At 40.9% G+C, this 16,597-nt stretch overlaps 2 protein-coding genes across 5 annotated transcripts; one reads left to right on the forward strand and one right to left on the reverse strand.

Annotated features, from left to right (window-relative positions):
• The first annotated feature begins 1,817 nt into the window (after nt 1-1,817).
• Nucleotides 1,818-5,851, forward strand: Tbh (tyramine beta hydroxylase). The gene is made up of 10 exons (XM_014361385.2): nt 1,818-1,985; nt 2,270-2,423; nt 2,552-2,698; nt 3,115-3,362; nt 4,240-4,393; nt 4,477-4,740; nt 4,827-5,057; nt 5,134-5,262; nt 5,335-5,509; nt 5,592-5,851. The coding sequence occupies exons 1-10, from the start codon at nt 1,864-1,866 to the stop codon at nt 5,744-5,746; spliced, it is 1,779 nt and encodes a 592-aa protein (XP_014216871.2). The 5' UTR covers nt 1,818-1,863; the 3' UTR covers nt 5,747-5,851.
• A 1,354-nt stretch (nt 5,852-7,205) lies between these two features.
• On the reverse strand, nt 7,206-15,005 carry RhoGAP1A (Rho GTPase activating protein at 1A). 4 transcript variants are annotated; one of them, XM_089592602.1, is made up of 13 exons: nt 14,665-15,005; nt 13,709-13,824; nt 12,457-13,148; nt 12,100-12,373; nt 11,850-12,029; nt 11,537-11,752; nt 11,332-11,451; nt 10,983-11,227; nt 10,640-10,901; nt 10,278-10,560; nt 9,934-10,204; nt 9,680-9,851; nt 7,206-9,598 (listed from the first exon to the last, which is right to left on the reverse strand). In XM_089592602.1, the coding sequence occupies exons 2-13, from the start codon at nt 13,820-13,822 to the stop codon at nt 9,179-9,181; spliced, it is 3,249 nt and encodes a 1,082-aa protein (XP_089448728.1). In that variant the 5' UTR covers nt 13,823-13,824; nt 14,665-15,005; the 3' UTR covers nt 7,206-9,178. The 4 variants fall into 4 exon arrangements, with proteins under 4 accessions (XP_089448728.1, XP_089448727.1, XP_089448726.1 ...); XM_089592601.1 differs by having other exon boundaries at nt 14,661-15,005; XM_089592600.1 differs by having other exon boundaries at nt 14,627-15,005.
• Between the last annotated feature and the right edge of the window lie 1,592 nt (nt 15,006-16,597).

A 16,597-nucleotide genomic window follows, 5' to 3' on the forward strand; every position in this document is an offset into this window, starting at 1 on the left:
TCGTATACCGGTTACGTAAGAGCAGCAAGCGTTCCAGATAACCATCCGTCGCATCGAATATTCGGAGATGGAAGCGCTGTATAGGTGCGATCGGTTACGGATCGCCGCGGCTCGTTTCACCCGATCGAGTTGGCGGCAGGTTTTCTTTGTCCCTCCTCTGCCGATATACAACGAGCCGGAAGAGCTGTTGCAGGTGATGCCGCTGCAGGGATCGGTCGTGCGCGGTGGAAAAGTTTCGCTCCCAGCACAAGTGAGTAAGTGCATTGGGTATATATTATAAATGAGTCATATATTAGATTCGCTATGTAGAAGTATACGATGCGGGTAATCGAGACGATCGAAGTGTGCCGGACGACGCGACCGAAGTTGGATGATTGACGAGGGTTGAAATTTTCAATCAACTTCAATCTATCCTCGTATAACGCCGCTGGGCATACGCATACACCGTGCACGCACACTCTTGTATAAAGATAGCCCGACAAACTTGTTCCGATTAAATCGACCCACTGTCACGTCCACGGTATATAATTTAGATGCCCGAGTACGCTATACGCTATGACACTCGTAAAACATTATCAGAGTACTGTTGTAATTATTTTTCAAGGTATACATATATACACTCGTGGCTATATGATTCTAATTTTAAAATTTGTCCAATGGCTGCACGAACGTTTTAGATGGTAACATAAAAATAGGAAAAATAACCAAACTTACGAGGGTCACGTCTGTCAAATCCAAGTACGACTAAAAACAAGTCCTACACACTGGCGTAGGTACGGGTTTGTAGAGGCGTTTTTGTTGATGAAAAACTTCATATTTAACAATCAATGGTTTGGAGAAACGTATGTATTTGAAAAAAGATTTTTCGATGTTTTTTTCGTACCTCTCAATCGGCCCGAGACCTTCAACTGGCTAAGAAGCACAAATAACTGTGTAGTACATGGGGGGGGGGGAAAGAAAAAAAGATAGCTCGGTTCAGCTGCGGTTCTGGTTTTAAGGACGAGACAGCAGCCAGACGAGAGCCTATCCCATTGTGCGCCAGTTTACCTTTTTCCCCCTCCTGTACCTATATGAATCACGGACGCTTAGACAAGCAAACATAGTCGCAGGTCAGTTTTTCGAAGCGGAAGGTTAATGCACCCCAGGAAGTTCGCTTTCAAAGTTACAAAAATGTGCGAGTTGTACATGTTTAAGTTCCGAAGCTCATATACTTAATTTTATCAAATTGAAGAGAAATTTTTGTTCGATATGAACCAAGTAAGTATACTTCAAAATGACGAAAAAGATAAAAGCATCAAACGAGTAGGCGTGGGTATAAAACATATAGATCTATTAGACAAAAGTATGTAAAGCGGAATGCGGACCCTTTTTTTTTTTTTTTTTTTAATATACACGAGCATATCGCGCGAGAAGGTCGTCCCTCGGGCGTCTCAATAAAACTTAGCCAGGAATTTCTTGATTGCGCCTCGGGGGGTCGCGGTACGCGCGCCTCCGCGGGAATGCAATATGCGATCGTTCCGGCGCGCCCCTACCGCATTCCTCCCGATGAGCTCCCTTTTTGCGATTGCCTCGATGGATAATTTCCCGTTGATCCTCGTTGGGACGAAAATTAAGGGCAAAGCAACACCCTCCCCCGCGATGCGCGACAATCGTTGCTCGATTTATTCGGGGGATCATTGTACTCGAGCGAAAACGATGGTGGTACAACCCTGCAGTGGTCCTTTCACTGTATGGGGGGAGAAAAAAAGGTCCCCGAGCGCGGAGCCTGCGCAATGGAAGGTCCTGCCGCTAAGCTGCTCCTCGAGCTTATCGGTACATCAGTCCAACTCGAGCAGTGGCCCCTTGAGCGGAAAACCCGTCAACATGAAGTGGTTCATCGCGCTCGTGGCGATCGTCGCCAAGTTTTTCATTTTTGCGAGGGGCAGGCAGGAGGAGGCGGACGTGCACTCGGTGCCCCTTGGCTCCGAGGCTCGGATGAGCTGGAGGTGAAGTGCTCGATTTTCTTCTTTTTTCATACGTACTCCGTGGGATGATGGATCATCTCGAGTCTGATGTCTTTTTGTCATTTAATTTTTCCAATTGGTTCTACGTCTGTCGTACAATGTCCTCAGAAAGATATTCAATTTCTTCAAGTACAATTCACCGCGCGTCGTACACATCATTATTTGTACAGATAAAAAAGATGTTTGTCGTCGATTTCCTCGTAAATCGGCGCAATATTTTTAAATCTCGCGAGTCTCGTAAATACGTTTAATTGCTTGTCAAATAGGATTGACTTTACGCCCGAGGAGATAGCAGCGGAGGTACATTTCAGCGGGGAGGAAAATTCGTGGTTTGCGGTGGGCTTTTCGAACTACGGCGAATCCAAACCGGCGGATTATTGCGTTTTGTGGGTCGACTGGCACCGCGAGACGCATTTGCAGGTATAAACACTGAATTTTTTTTTGGAGATACCATTTTTCAAACTAACGCAACTTTTTGTTTGAGGGGAAAAAAAAAAAAAAATTAACGACTCATCAAGCAGAGATTGATCGATGTGCACTTTTTAAAGGACGCCTGGAGCGACGAGGCCGGTAAATTGAATCTCGACGAGCATCAAGATTGCAAAAGCTTCAAGTGGAAGAAGCATGGAAATTTAACCAAGTTCGCGTTCACCCGAAAGTTCGATACCTGCGACGAGCACGACTACGTGATCGAGGTAACGCTACTTTTTGCACGACCCCGTAACAAAAGCATATTAGAAAAAAAAAATTAAATTAAATTTAAAAATAAAAAAACAGTTTACGTTTCGTACAGATTTTAGCACGTGATATGGTAATGTTAAACGAGTCTCGATGCGATTTATCACGCTGAAACTCAATCCGAATCTTCTCGATCGCGATTTGCAAACAAATTAAAATTAAAATAAATTTAAAATACAATAAAAAACTCACACACACGCGTGCCTTGAATATCAGTTATGATCTCCGAGCGCGATATTGATCCAAGTGTCAGAGGAGGCGCCTTTGTGAAAAAAAAAAAAAAAAAAAAAAAAAAAAGAATTATCGGGGAATGTGCCCCACCCCCAATGGTTTCGAAGCAAAAGAGCCAAAGGTGCGTATTTGCCCACCGCAGAGAGGCACGACTCACCTGGTGTGGCTGAAAGGCAGCGGGCCCCTGACCTCCCTCGCTGGCCTCGGGGTGGCCAACGCCAAGTCCTCCGGTATGTCGAGGACGGAGCTGCTGAGGTCGCGCCACCCGAAGCCCCGCTATCCCGCGGACGCCTGGGCCCACGAGGTCAGGAACGACAGAGTCCAGGTGCCCAACGCCGAGACGACCTACTGGTGCCGGGTGTTCAAGTTACCCTCAACGCTAAGAAAAAAGTAATAGTCACGCACACCACCCACCTCCACTCGTACCTTTAGTTCTCGTTGCCATGTATATAAAGCTCTGATGCACACGCGACGCGCTAATTACCTTTCTTTACAACTAAGCAACGAAACTTGCGACTAATAAAAAGAGCACACGCCCGCGCTTATATACCTGAAACTCCAGAGTGTCAATCACGTACGTGTACTTATAGCAAAGTTTAAAGATTCGCCGTAACTACGATGACAATACAAACGGTTATTGCATTGTTCCCGGTTATCTTGATGACTTCCCCTCCTCTTCTCTTGCACCTTTTTTTGCTTCACGCTCGGGATAAACTACCGATCATAAAGAGAAAATACTATCGTCGCGGCGTTTCACGTACACCGTACGTGGATAATAACGTACACGAAACAACGTCGCGGAGCTGTATAATGGCGCGCGGTTTAGTCGCCGTCGTCGTACTGGGCTCCTGCGCCTATCTGCGCGTCAAACACTCTCTTCTTCGCTATCTTGGAAATTTATTTAAAAAAAGAGAAGAAGAAGAAGAATCCTCGTCGCGCTTTTTGTTTGTACGCGAGTACAATCAACGCGACGACGCGCCGGCCAAATTGATAAAAGCCTCGGGCTGCGCCGGGACTATCATTATCGGCGCGCACAATTTGCTCTGCAAACCGATCACGTCGGATATCGATCATACCGCGTTAACGCCGATTAACTCGGGTTTATTTCACGAAAAAAAAAAAAAAAAAAAAAAAAAAAAAGGCAACAGAGGCACACTTTCACCTTGATTGCAAAATTCACACATCGGCAGTGTAAAAACAACAACAACCCATTTTGGAATTACGCGTACAAAGAGTGGAATGTTTGAATGACCATATATTTATACAGACACCACGTTCTCCAATTCGGGCCCGCCATTGAGAGCGGCAACGAGCACTTGGTGCACCACATGGAGGTATTCCACTGCGCCGGACCTGCCGATCTCGAAGTGCCGTTGTACAACGGGCCCTGCGACTCGCCCGATCGCCCGCAACGAACGCAGGTCCGTCCGGCATCTACATATATATATATACATAAAGAAACGCATTGGCGATCAACACGAGTAATCGTCCATTTTTCAAACAGATCTGCAAAAAGGTGGTGGCCGCGTGGGCCATGGGCGCCGACGCCTTCGTCTACCCGGAGGAGGCGGGCTTGCCGATCGGCGGGGCCGGCTTCAACCGGCACGTCATGCTCGAGGTCCACTACAACAACCCGGAGCTGCGAGCCGGTATCGCCGACTCGTCCGGGGTCCGGTTCGTCTTCACGAGGAACCTCAGGCGGTACGACGCGGGCGTCGTCGAGCTCGGGCTCGAGTACACCGACAAAATGGCCATCCCACCCGGACAGGTCTCCCCGACAATCCACTTTTTGCATGCCACTCCCTTTTGTTGTACACCCAAGTATACCCGGCTACAAAGTAACCGGTCACGCAGGAGGAGTTTGCGCTGTCGGGCCATTGCATTGCCGAGTGCACGGGAGTTGGCCTCCCGCAGGCAGGGATCCACGTGTTCGGCTCGCAACTGCACACCCACCTGGCCGGCCGGCGAGTCGTTACGAGGCACGTCCGCGACGGCAAGGAGCTGCAGCCCCTCAACTACGACAACCACTACTCCACCCACTTCCAGGAGATCAGGCTGCTGCCGCGCCCCGTCACCGTATTGCCGGTACATACGTTTCATATCTCGACCGTCGAGTGTAAATATAATATATTATACATTGCAAGCAACTCGATCGTTTCAGGGCGACTCTTTGATTACCACGTGCACATATCGGACGACGGACAGGCAGAACGTGACGACCGGTGGCTTCGCCATTTCCGAGGAGATGTGCGTCAACTACGTGCACTACTACCCGAACACGCGGCTGGAGGTCAGGTGTAACGAGCTGTTTTTTATATGCATATATACATAATGACGAATCGCGGGGTGTGTTTTCGCGCAGGTTTGCAAGAGTTCGGTGAGCGACGACGCGCTGGCCACGTACTTTCGTTACCTACGCGAGTGGGAGAACCAAAGGACGAGCGCTGACAAGGGAATCTCCGACAATTACAGGAGCATCGAGTGGACCAAGGTTCGCGTGGCAGCGCTCAACGACATCTACAAGGACGCCCCTCTAGGTAAAATCGCGTGATTATTGCTTGAACGGTATATTATTTTTCGAGAGGTAAGAGATGGCGTGGAAATAATGTGTGGTTGCAGGAATGCAGTGCAACGGGTCGGATGGATCTCGGCTTCCCGGGCTGTGGGACAATGTCGCGGCGACGCCGGTGAGTCTTCCTTTGGCGCCGCCGGCGCGCAACTGTCCGGACTCGGGGTACCAAAACGACGAGGGAGAAATGATCGGTAGAGCCTGAACGGACGCAGTTACCGCAAACGGAAAGTCACGTTAGACCAAACGAAAGTACCTTCCGATAACAAATAAAAAAGGTACTTCATTACATAGACAGAAGGATAACAATAATATATTTTAGTTGTACCTGATTGTCATTCAAATAAATTATATGTCGATGTGTGTGCCAAAATACAAAAAAAAACAACAACAACTACTAAAGTCGTCAGGCATCGATAGAGTTGCGTATTTTTTAAAAGATGTAAACGGTTTACGAGTCAAGAAATGAAAAAAATACATGTCAAGAACGTTGATGTAAGTGTTGAATGTTCAAAAGTTTATAAATTACCTCTTGGTTTGATGTAAAAACTATTTTTGCACCCCTACTTGTAGCTAAAAAATGGGGTTGTGTAAGTGAATAACACAAGTTTGGCTTTTGAAATAAGAAATGAGAATAACAAATGCAGACACCCAAAATTGCAAATGCAGGCCACTTTGCACACACAAGTAGAGTATTTTTTGAAAAGTCCATGTTACTCAACTGGAAATGATAAACTATCATGTATGAACTATTAGTTGTGCTATAAATGTAAAATGCTTCAAATAAATATAAAAGAATTATGAAAAGATAATGTCATATCAAAAGTTTTTTTATTAATACCAAATCTCTTAAATATTTCATGGTTTTCATTTTTAATCGAAACCATTGATCATAAAGCAAATGTACAAAAGAGTTGTTGATTTTTTCAAGGTTTACAACTTCAGCGAATGTAGATGAATTTTCAATGGAAACTTTTAATGAGTGGATATCTATATATAAATATATATATATGATTGTTTGTGTAATGATAAAATCGTTTTCGCATTTTTGACTAACAAATACTTCAATTTCACATCTTCCATCGCATCAATAATCATTAATATTACAATATATAAAAAATCTATTTATATATAATCTAATAATGCAGCAATCTAGCGACCGATCGATTTCACATGCCGTAACATTCGTATCTTTACAGATAAAAGAATAATGTACAAAAGACGAGAAAACATTGCTTTTAACCATCATAATTTGTTTCTCTTGGCATTGCGTCATGTAAATAATGGTAATACACTATACATACTACATATATCGAGCGCAAACTTAATCGTGATATAATTATGTTGCCATAAACATGTACTGTTCGCATGGTCTCTTAACCTAATGATACGATATAATAAAGGTGCGGACGTCGAATTTGCACGCGAAAAAATTCGGTACATGCATGAATACAAATAGAAAAAAAGATGATTAAAGGAGAACAAGAAAAAACCTATATAAAAAGAAAATACTTCGCTATGATCGATATAATACATAATACAGGGCAGGTCATTGCGCATAAGTATACATATTTTTATATATCTAAATATATATATTTATATTTTTTTCAAACACACATACGCTATTCGCACATTACGCGTGCATGTTTGCGTGATGTCGAGAAAACTATGCACTTATTGACTTAGTTTTGTAAAAAAAAAAAAAAAAAAAAAAGACGTTTCGTTTTTTAAAAACGGCACTCGCATATTTTACTTATTTCATCGTCGCTTTATTGCCAGTGAAGTAGGTAAAAAATTTGATTTTTTTCCCCCAACAAAACTATATCATCGACGAGCAATATGCGTACACTTTGCAAAACATATATGTATATATAACGTGGAGTAATATAGTATTCCGAGCTTTGTAAAAAACATCATCATTGCATTCATTTTTTTCCCCTTTTGGTTCAGGACATTTTTAAAAAAATTTTCATGTTCATGCAATTTAGTTAATTAAAAAAATAATATTATCAGTAGTAATAATAATAATAGTAATTTGTACTGCCGAATATTTCCTCGGAAGTTAGTGTTTTTCCCCGCGTGGCGCGTCCACACGCGGTCACGAAGGGTCAGAGATCAGCTTTCTCTTTGGCGTCGCGTTTATCTTTAGAACACGGACATGGGCACATTTCGTTACAACTTCAACAAGCAGGCACTTTTTTATTCATCCCTCGTTTATATCTTTTTTGAATTCGTCTTTTACTTTTTTAAACGCGTTACTCGTCAAAAGTTTACCAAAACGTTAGTTGCATAAAAGCGTGAGTTACAAAAAAACGACTGTGCAGGAATTTTTTCTGAAATATAATGGTCCAAAAATGCCCACGACACAGCTTTTACATTTTACCCCATTTTGTAATTTTCTTTATCCGAGTGACCAGAATACTCACACCGCACATCCGCCGACTCGTTGAAAGAAGCGACTCGAAGAAGCACGAATTCATTCTTGCTCAACTCATGTCACATGCTTCAGAGAGAATCAGACGACTTGCAAACGAATTACAATGGACGATATAATATGTGAGCGAGTAAAACAAGGTGGTAAATTGTGAATATTAAAATATAAGTTGCTCCATTTTTTTTATATTGAGGTGAGGTAAGATCATTTTTTCCTTGATTTTCAAACATAATATAAAATTGTACAGTTCCTGCACGTGTGAAAAACAATCAGTGTTGGAATGAAAATATAGTTTGTAATCGTTAAAAGGCGTCGAAAAATCTACCTGTTGCAGTATTTCGCATCACTAGTTAGTCAATCGTTACTCTACTTGAAAAGAGTGATACGCGAATAGGATCAGTCGGCTGATTTCCGTAGGAACAACTTTGCCCGATTCTTTCAGTTACCACTGCTTCGTTCCATTATTTTTCGTATAAAAAGCTCGAGTTATTATTCCGGTGGATCATGGAGTATAAAATATATATGTATATCATCTGGCGAATGAGTGCGAATTTCGTCTACGTTCGTATTTTCATCTACTTCAATGAACCTGAATTTTTTTATTATGGTACGGTGTCATAATTCGGGTCAAGCTGCTAAAAAGTGTCTGCACAGACTATGTATATAAGAAAATACACACTATTATTGAGAAACATCTTAGATTAAGTCCTCTTTGAGTAAAGCTTAGGGGAAATAGACATGGTACTTTGTCGCTTTAGAAACTTTTGTGTTAGCACGAGCCATATTTTCATCTAAAGTTACGATTCGAAAAAATTTTTTTTACTTTTTGCAGGCTTTGCGCAAAATTCGCTATAACTAGATATATTTTTATTCAAGTTAATATGAGTAAAAGCACTTGGCATTTTGTGATGCATTACGAGCACTTGAATTCGATTAACAATATACATCTCTCTAATCTATCTCAACTACTTTTGAGACATTTGTTTGTAAAAATATGTAATTAATGAAGATAAATAAAAAACAATTACATACATCAAATGATTGAGAGCCAAAAAATAGAATAGAGTGACAAAAATACGGCACGCGCAACGATCGGATCATCGGTTTAAAAGCTAAAAAGGGCTTACTCTTTACTTTCGAGATTTCGAGTATCATCTCTCGAATTACGTCTTTGATAAACACGGACATCGTCAGACATGTCGACTAGAGTGAGGATGAATTATTCTGGTGCATTTGCATTTGCAGAAAGCAGTATAGTATACCGGCTTGGGCCATGACGTCGACCGTGCCCGCGGCCAGAGGGTCACGATTTTTGGGGTCGTTTTGACTGCTCATGCCAGGACGTAGCAACGTAGGCCCAAAAACTGTAGCCAGATTGTGCAGTGACATTTTGTTCTGGGCCTCGTGCTTGTTGACTCGTATGAGGTGGGCGAGCAAGAAATCTATCACGGCCTTGTTGACCTGCGGCAGACTTTCATAGACGCGGCGAAAGGCACAGCCTCGCGAAAGCTCACCCGATTGAAAGGCGTCCAAAAAAGCTGGATACAAGGCGTCCGTGAACAGTGCCTCGGGCATATCGCGTAGGTAGAGCTTGAGGACACCCGTCACCGAATGGACATCCACCTGAAAACCGATTAATAGTTGCGAGTTGAATTACACGTGTAATTAAACTTTGTACACGACAGTGGGGATTTTAGGACTCACCTCTTTCAATAATTGTTCGGCTTCGTAGGAATTGCTTTCAAATGATTTGCGCAATTTTGCAACGTCAGATGCTGAACCAGAGACACGATACAGACCGACTTCTGCCATACCTCTCTTTTCGACTTCGCGTACACATGCTGTTATTATAAACGGTACATCTCGCTTTTCTCGTCTGCAACAAAAACCAGTTCAAGTTGAAACACATATCCAAGAGTTTTGCACTATTGCTTAAAGAAATAAAGTAAGTTCCTTACTTGCAGACTTGTTGAATTTTGGCGCCGAAAAGACCTTGCGGTTTGGCAGAAGGTACCCGACGTAGTGTAACTTCACTCGGAACGAATTTGAATGATACTTCGAGATTTGCAGGACCCAAGTTGAGTATTTTTTTAGTCTGATCTCCGAGTAACCAAGACCTGCTCAAATGTTGGGCATTTTTTCCTCTCAGCACCGAACGAGAGCCACATTCCTCATAGAGCAAAATCCTGACATTTAAACTTCCTTCCAGCTCGAGGATAAACATTTGTCCTAAAAAGCGACATTAATATTATATAATTAAAAATGTATTGTTTGAACTGATAGACAGTATTTCCTTACGTACCCCACGACGGTGCTTGTCCACGGGCTATCCGACTCTTTGCTTTTTTGAAATAGTGTCCATAACTGTCTACTTCTATGACTATATAAAGATCACATGCCCTGTCCAGTCCAGGTGGAACGATTTCTATCAACGTGAGCTGTAAGTCTCCTTGTAACAAGCTCTCATCTCGATTCGAACGCATCAAGTAACTACCCATATCTGCTTGCAAATAACTTCGACACGCAGCTATCCAAGCTTTTAAATCGTACATATTAAGGGGTAGTGGTCCAGGAGGCTGTCCACCCTGATATGATTTAATATGTAACGTTACATTGAGGAAACTTTAAGTACATTTAAATTTCAAATCATGGAATGATATTAACCTGTTGTAGTGCTTCAATGGCTTCAATCCATTGAGATCTTTCGAATTCGCTGGAGAGGAAGAATGTGTAAGAATTTTGAATGCGATTTTGACTTTTTTGTGCAATTTTAAAAATTAGATTCGGCGATGCCAAGATAAGTTGAGCTTCCAGTTCAGCCAATTTTTTTCGATTTTTTTCCGAGCCTCTACCCCCTAATCGAATTTTCTTTTCCTCGTTCTTTTCTTCCCACAAAATTTGGTCTCTAACTGTGCAAGCTTGCGATCTTTAAAAACAATTTGTTATTAATTGATAAATCTTTGTGGAAATATTCAAATGAGTGATATAGAATGAAAATTGTGTTTACCTAAGTACCACAACATTTGCTGGACTGTTCTCTCGCGGTTCAATGCCATCCTCCATGACTACGACTTCGCTCATTGGGATGAACCACTTTAGCTCATATGTGAATTTGTCTTTGCCAGCTGCCTTGTACTTGGCGCATGAAATGACATCATTGAAAAGAAATAAGTGCCTCAATTTCCTGTTCCCGTCTGATAATTCCACAACGAACGAGTTCTTTACGAGCCTCCTTTGAGCTCGATCGTAATTCTTAATAAAACATACACACGTTACCAACTTTTGTTTAACATGTTCAATTTGGAATTTTTATTGAATTATAGTGATTATAAAAAGTAATAAAATAAAATGAATACCTTGAACATTGACTTTGTCTGAATGATATTGAATTCGTCGAGAAAATTACGCGTCATAGCCAGCGCTTCCGAGAGTGGAACGTGATCTGCATGATTTTGCGGCGTATGTTTTAATAAATCCTGATAAGCAAAAAATTATATATACATTTTACAACACATGTGAGATTACGATTCTAAAATAAAGTGCCAAAAGAGCAATTATTACATGTAACACAAGCGCGTTCTTCTGGACGCGAGCGACAGGCTTGTGCAAGAGATCCTCTAGCGTCAAGCCCGGGCCTTTGGGGTAGCGCCTCAGAGGTATGTCTCTCGTGATCTCGGCAAATTGCGGCGACTGCGACGAACAGCGGCGCACGGTGTCGGTGGCACGAGCGTAATTATGGAGGAACGCGCCGTAATCTCGAATCTTGCTAGCCATCACCTGCACAAGTATCATGAGAAAATGTCGTTTATGAGGTCAGGAGTGATTAACCTGAAAATTAGTTATGAGACGCTAAGAGGATGTGTCTCTCTCTTACCTTGAATTGCTCGCCGATCGTTGTTTTACTGTCCCAGTTTTCAAGTTTTTTTCGGAGATCACTCAAAAAATCTAAATGCACTTTGTGCAAGTCTGGAATTTTGTAAAATATAGTGTTGAAATCTTCCTGAGATATGACTGGTTGTGATGTGTTTACAGTCGCGTTGATAGCTTTCATGTACTGTAAAATTTAATACTGGTTAATTTGGTCAATCATTTAGAAAGTAAATGTCATCAAAGTATATGCCTACCTGAACCATGACGTCCAAACAATCCACGTAAATATTTTCACTCTCAACCACAGAATTAATAATACACTTGACCATAGACGTTCTATCATCTTCTTGACTTTTGCTCTTTTCTTGACGGCGTGGCGTCGTCGGCGTTGGCGATTCTAAACTGCCTTCGCTTAAACTCAAAGGCTCAGCATCACTACTCCCTGTTTCATTGTCTGTACTTAGAGTACGCAAAAGAATTGGTGGAGCAGGATTCTCTTCATCCTCACTGTCTAACGCTGCTCTGTGTCTGAAAAAAAATTAAAGTAGTTTTTTAGACTAATGCTTATGAGAAATAATTTTTTTTTTATTTTTAATAAGTTCAAAATTTACTGTATAAAGTAATCAATATTGACATAATTTCCTTGATTTCCTGGCGAATCTGGAAGCGAAGGTGGCCTTTTCAATTGCACTTTACCACCATTATTACCTATAGCAGGTGCATGCGCTTCTATATAAACATACTCTCCAGTTGGATCAAGGGCTACGGAATCATAATATGGTTCTTCTTCGGATGCTTCGGCGTCACCATCTTCACTACCTTCTGTAGCTTTTTCAGAATCTTTTTCATCTTCCTCTTTAACGGAATCTTCATTCTTATCTTTCTTTGAATTACATGTGACTTGGATGACTGTGACATAATTACTGGGCACATCTGGATCACTGTTTCTTCTACATTCAGGCACTTTCTCAGGACTCTTTGGTATCACACTTTTTGATCTCCTACTTGAATTCAAGGTTGAACTCAATTCTTTAAGACATTTGTCTTGCAATTTTGTGAAATCTTCTCTGGCAGGAACTGGTGGGGCAAAATCCTCAGTTTCTTCCAGCTGTGTGTTTGAACCTTGTACACTGGTTTCTACTGAGTGCAAACTTTGTTGATTTGAAGATTCAAGGCCAGAATCTTTGGCTTCAGATGATGCAGATGCATTAGCTAGTTTGTGTTTCTCAACATCTATCAAGAGTCTTTCCAAATATTCGACATAAAATTCCTCTTTTTCTAGCTCTTCTTTTAGCAAAGTAACCTGAAAATAGTTTATAAATAATTATTAGTTAGTAGTCAATAATTATCAAGAATAAAATTTGAATTAAAGTGAAAACTAGCTCTATTGTTTACAATAATAAAAAAAAAAAATAATAAATAACACTGTAATTGATTTGCTAGACATTAATGTAAAAACAATTACATTTGGATTAATTTTTATAAGGCATCTATATTACATTTAAACTTGAAATATTCAAAACATGTGGGGTAGAGTTGACAACTACATCTATCATGCTTGTATGCTACTAATAAACAGTGCCACCGCCCAATTAAAGCTTCTTTGAAACCTGATGAATCATCAGAGAACAAGTAACCCATAAAATTTAAAATGCTTTGTACTCTTGCGGTCATTCTAATAACACTTTTTCACTTTTTTAAAATCACAGAAGTAATACAATTTATAGTAAAGTCATTATTTATTTATTTTTATAAAATTAAGATTGATTGAGAAAGATAAAAATTCTGATGAGACCTTGATATTTTTCCTCCTCTACTTGAGTCATGCTTAACACGAATAAAACAAAAATAATCACACGCTACCTTATGCTTGTGCTTAATCAAATTTGCCTTGACATCCTCTTCCCATGCAGCTGGCAGAGCGCTGTCTGGGAATCTTTCCACCCAGACTCGCTGGAAGTCTCCAAACACACTCATCCCTAAAAACACCAGGTTTGATTACAACTTCGAGACAAGAGCACCAACACTTTAGTGTAATAGCGAGGATGAAAAAAAGGAAAGATTGCAAGTGGGTAGATAGGACAAATGAATGAAAAAGAGGAATTAAAGGTGCAGTGTGCAGCCATAACAGCAGTTTTATAGCTTTAGCAATGCCACATGATGAGAAGACCAGTACAATATCGGCTCTTCTTTACTTTTATAAAGAAAAAAAGAATAAAAGTAAGAAAGAAGGAGAAAAAACGGACGCGAGTGGGTTTCACAAGCACGAGCGAGTCAGCCAGACAAGTGTATTGCTTTCACAATATGCTCGTGCGTAAGTACCTCACAAGTGTAAGTATATTATGTATGTATAATGTGTATACGATGCGAGATGCGATGAGTATCAATGGTCATGGTATGATATGAGCCTTTTTTTAAAATTTTTGAAGCGAAACCTTATCTCCGAGACACTATACAGCCACGGGTGTATGAGGTACATCAGATGAGATGTCAAAGAGGGTTCTAGGTGTATACCTATATCTACCCAAATTCAATTATATTCTGTATGGATGGACGATAGCTCGGACGATAGTGCATTTACACGAATAGAATAGGGCTAGGGCAGTAAGTAGAAAAAAATCTACATTCGAGAGGAAAAAAAAGGATGTGGCAGTGTGATGGGTGAATGTGAATGCATATGGACAGTAGAAAGAAAAGAGAAAGTTAATAGAGTCACGTAATGTATGTGATGTGACAAATGATTGTTGTAAACATGTAATGCAAATAAATGAAATAAGCCACCTGCACGGTGCACTGCTTCTTTTGTTTAAACTACCCACTCTTTTCGCTTCTTATTTTACACTTAATTTCTTCTCGGGGCCTCTGTACACACACGCAGCGTTGGGTTGGTTGGGACGTTCGGAGGAAAATAAAACACACACACGCGCGCCGCGTCGATGCTTTTCACTCCACGTCTCGTAAATAGGTATCTTTATTTATTTGTCATCCTCTTGAATGCATGGCTCATCGCTCCGGTGATTAAGTAGTACTTACACCTATAGCTGCCTATAGGTATTAAGTAGTAGGTAAAATTAGACATCAGCCGATGACTGATGTCCAAGTGTCCAGACTTCTTGATGAGCGCTACTCCCAGAGCTCAGAGCACACCCACGTTATCTGTCTCCTGTCTGACTCTAACTGACTCCTCTTTACTTTTATGTTTATCAGCTTTTATCCAAGTATTCTATATACATATACAGATATACAATAATGTGACAGATGGAAGTACGGGCAGTATACGGGACAGACACGGCAGTCCCCAATGCGGTGGCGGCGCTGTAGTAGCGATGCGCCTCCCCCCCCTATGTGGCCCCTGACTGTTGCCCTACTGTCCTGAGTATTGCCTGAGTCAGGAATCCTGACTACTGCACCAACACGTGAATAACAGCGGCTGTGCTGACATACTTAATTACTGCTAATCAACTTATGATTAAATAATACGCAATGTAATGACGCACCCTTCGTTGAAATGAGTATCTATATGCAGTAGTGGGATTTTGCATAGGTAACGAAAGAGTGAGAAATGGCGAATTTATGGGGATAGGAGGTTTTCCAAGTTAACTTGAGCGTGTAGGTATATAAATATACATGATTTATTGCGATACCAAGCGCACGTGAACAAATTCAACGGAGAGCGGGCTTCTTCTTTATGACGATGCTCTAGCTTTACTTATCTCTTAATTATATTATCATCTATGTAAAACGAGTATGTTTTAATAATATATATACTATAAACTTCGATTACGCCAAAGTTCTGCGGCTCGAATTTTTTTTGCAATCAATTTGGTTACTTGTACGCTGTCGTCGTGTTTCATAAAATAAGTTGCTTCATCTGACAGCTGCATAAGGAACAGCTGCAACGCTTGTAAGTTTACATGGACTGAGTCACTATAACGACAATCACATATACATGCATATTTGTGTTTTTCGTATCACATCTTTACTATCATATTCCGATATGTATACATATTTATGCATTCTGTGTACGGTTGAGGAGGTTTCGCTCCGCGAATTCAAATTATTCCGCTCCATTATCTCGTCCCTCATCTCTCCAGCTCATCATCACTCCCCCGCATTTCCTCTCTTTTGCTTGCTTTGGCCATTTTTAGACGATTTACTGGAGCAAAATTGATGCCCGATCATTTTCCGACTCCGTGGTTTTCCACACGCGCGCGCGCACACATGCAGTTTTATTTAAGTACTTGTAAAGAGAGTGACTGCATCGAAGACTCATACATATACGAATTTTTTTTTTATATGCACTTTAATAGCAGCCAAGCATCAACTTTATTGCGCGTTTTATATACATATTATAACTGGATTAACGTTTTACGCATAAATACGTTTCGTTACACGCGTTATTAACCAACACTTCAACTCTAATGTATACTCTTTTTGTGATCTACCGTTTGGAATTTTTATCAACGGAGATCGAAGAATTATAGGAAAACAAATCGGTAGAACATACAATTCAGATAAAGAAGAGTGAGAAACTTTTGTAATTCCGAATTTCGGGAATGCATAGTCGAATATTTGAGTTCGAATTATGAAACGCCTTATCTAAGAACTGTCTTGTATCGTTCGATTTATCGAAAAATTTTGGTCACTTTCGTTCGAACAGAATCAACTGAAAACCTCCATACGAGTTATTCTGTTTATACTTACTTTCTAATTTTTTATTCTGCAAACTTTTTTTTTATTTTTTCAGTTCCG

The sequence above is a fragment of the Copidosoma floridanum genome, unplaced genomic scaffold, assembly GCF_036245765.1.
Source record: "Copidosoma floridanum isolate Cflo_tuat_1 unplaced genomic scaffold, Cflo_Japanese_pri ptg000019l, whole genome shotgun sequence".
Taxonomy (NCBI): domain Eukaryota; kingdom Metazoa; phylum Arthropoda; class Insecta; order Hymenoptera; family Encyrtidae; genus Copidosoma; species Copidosoma floridanum.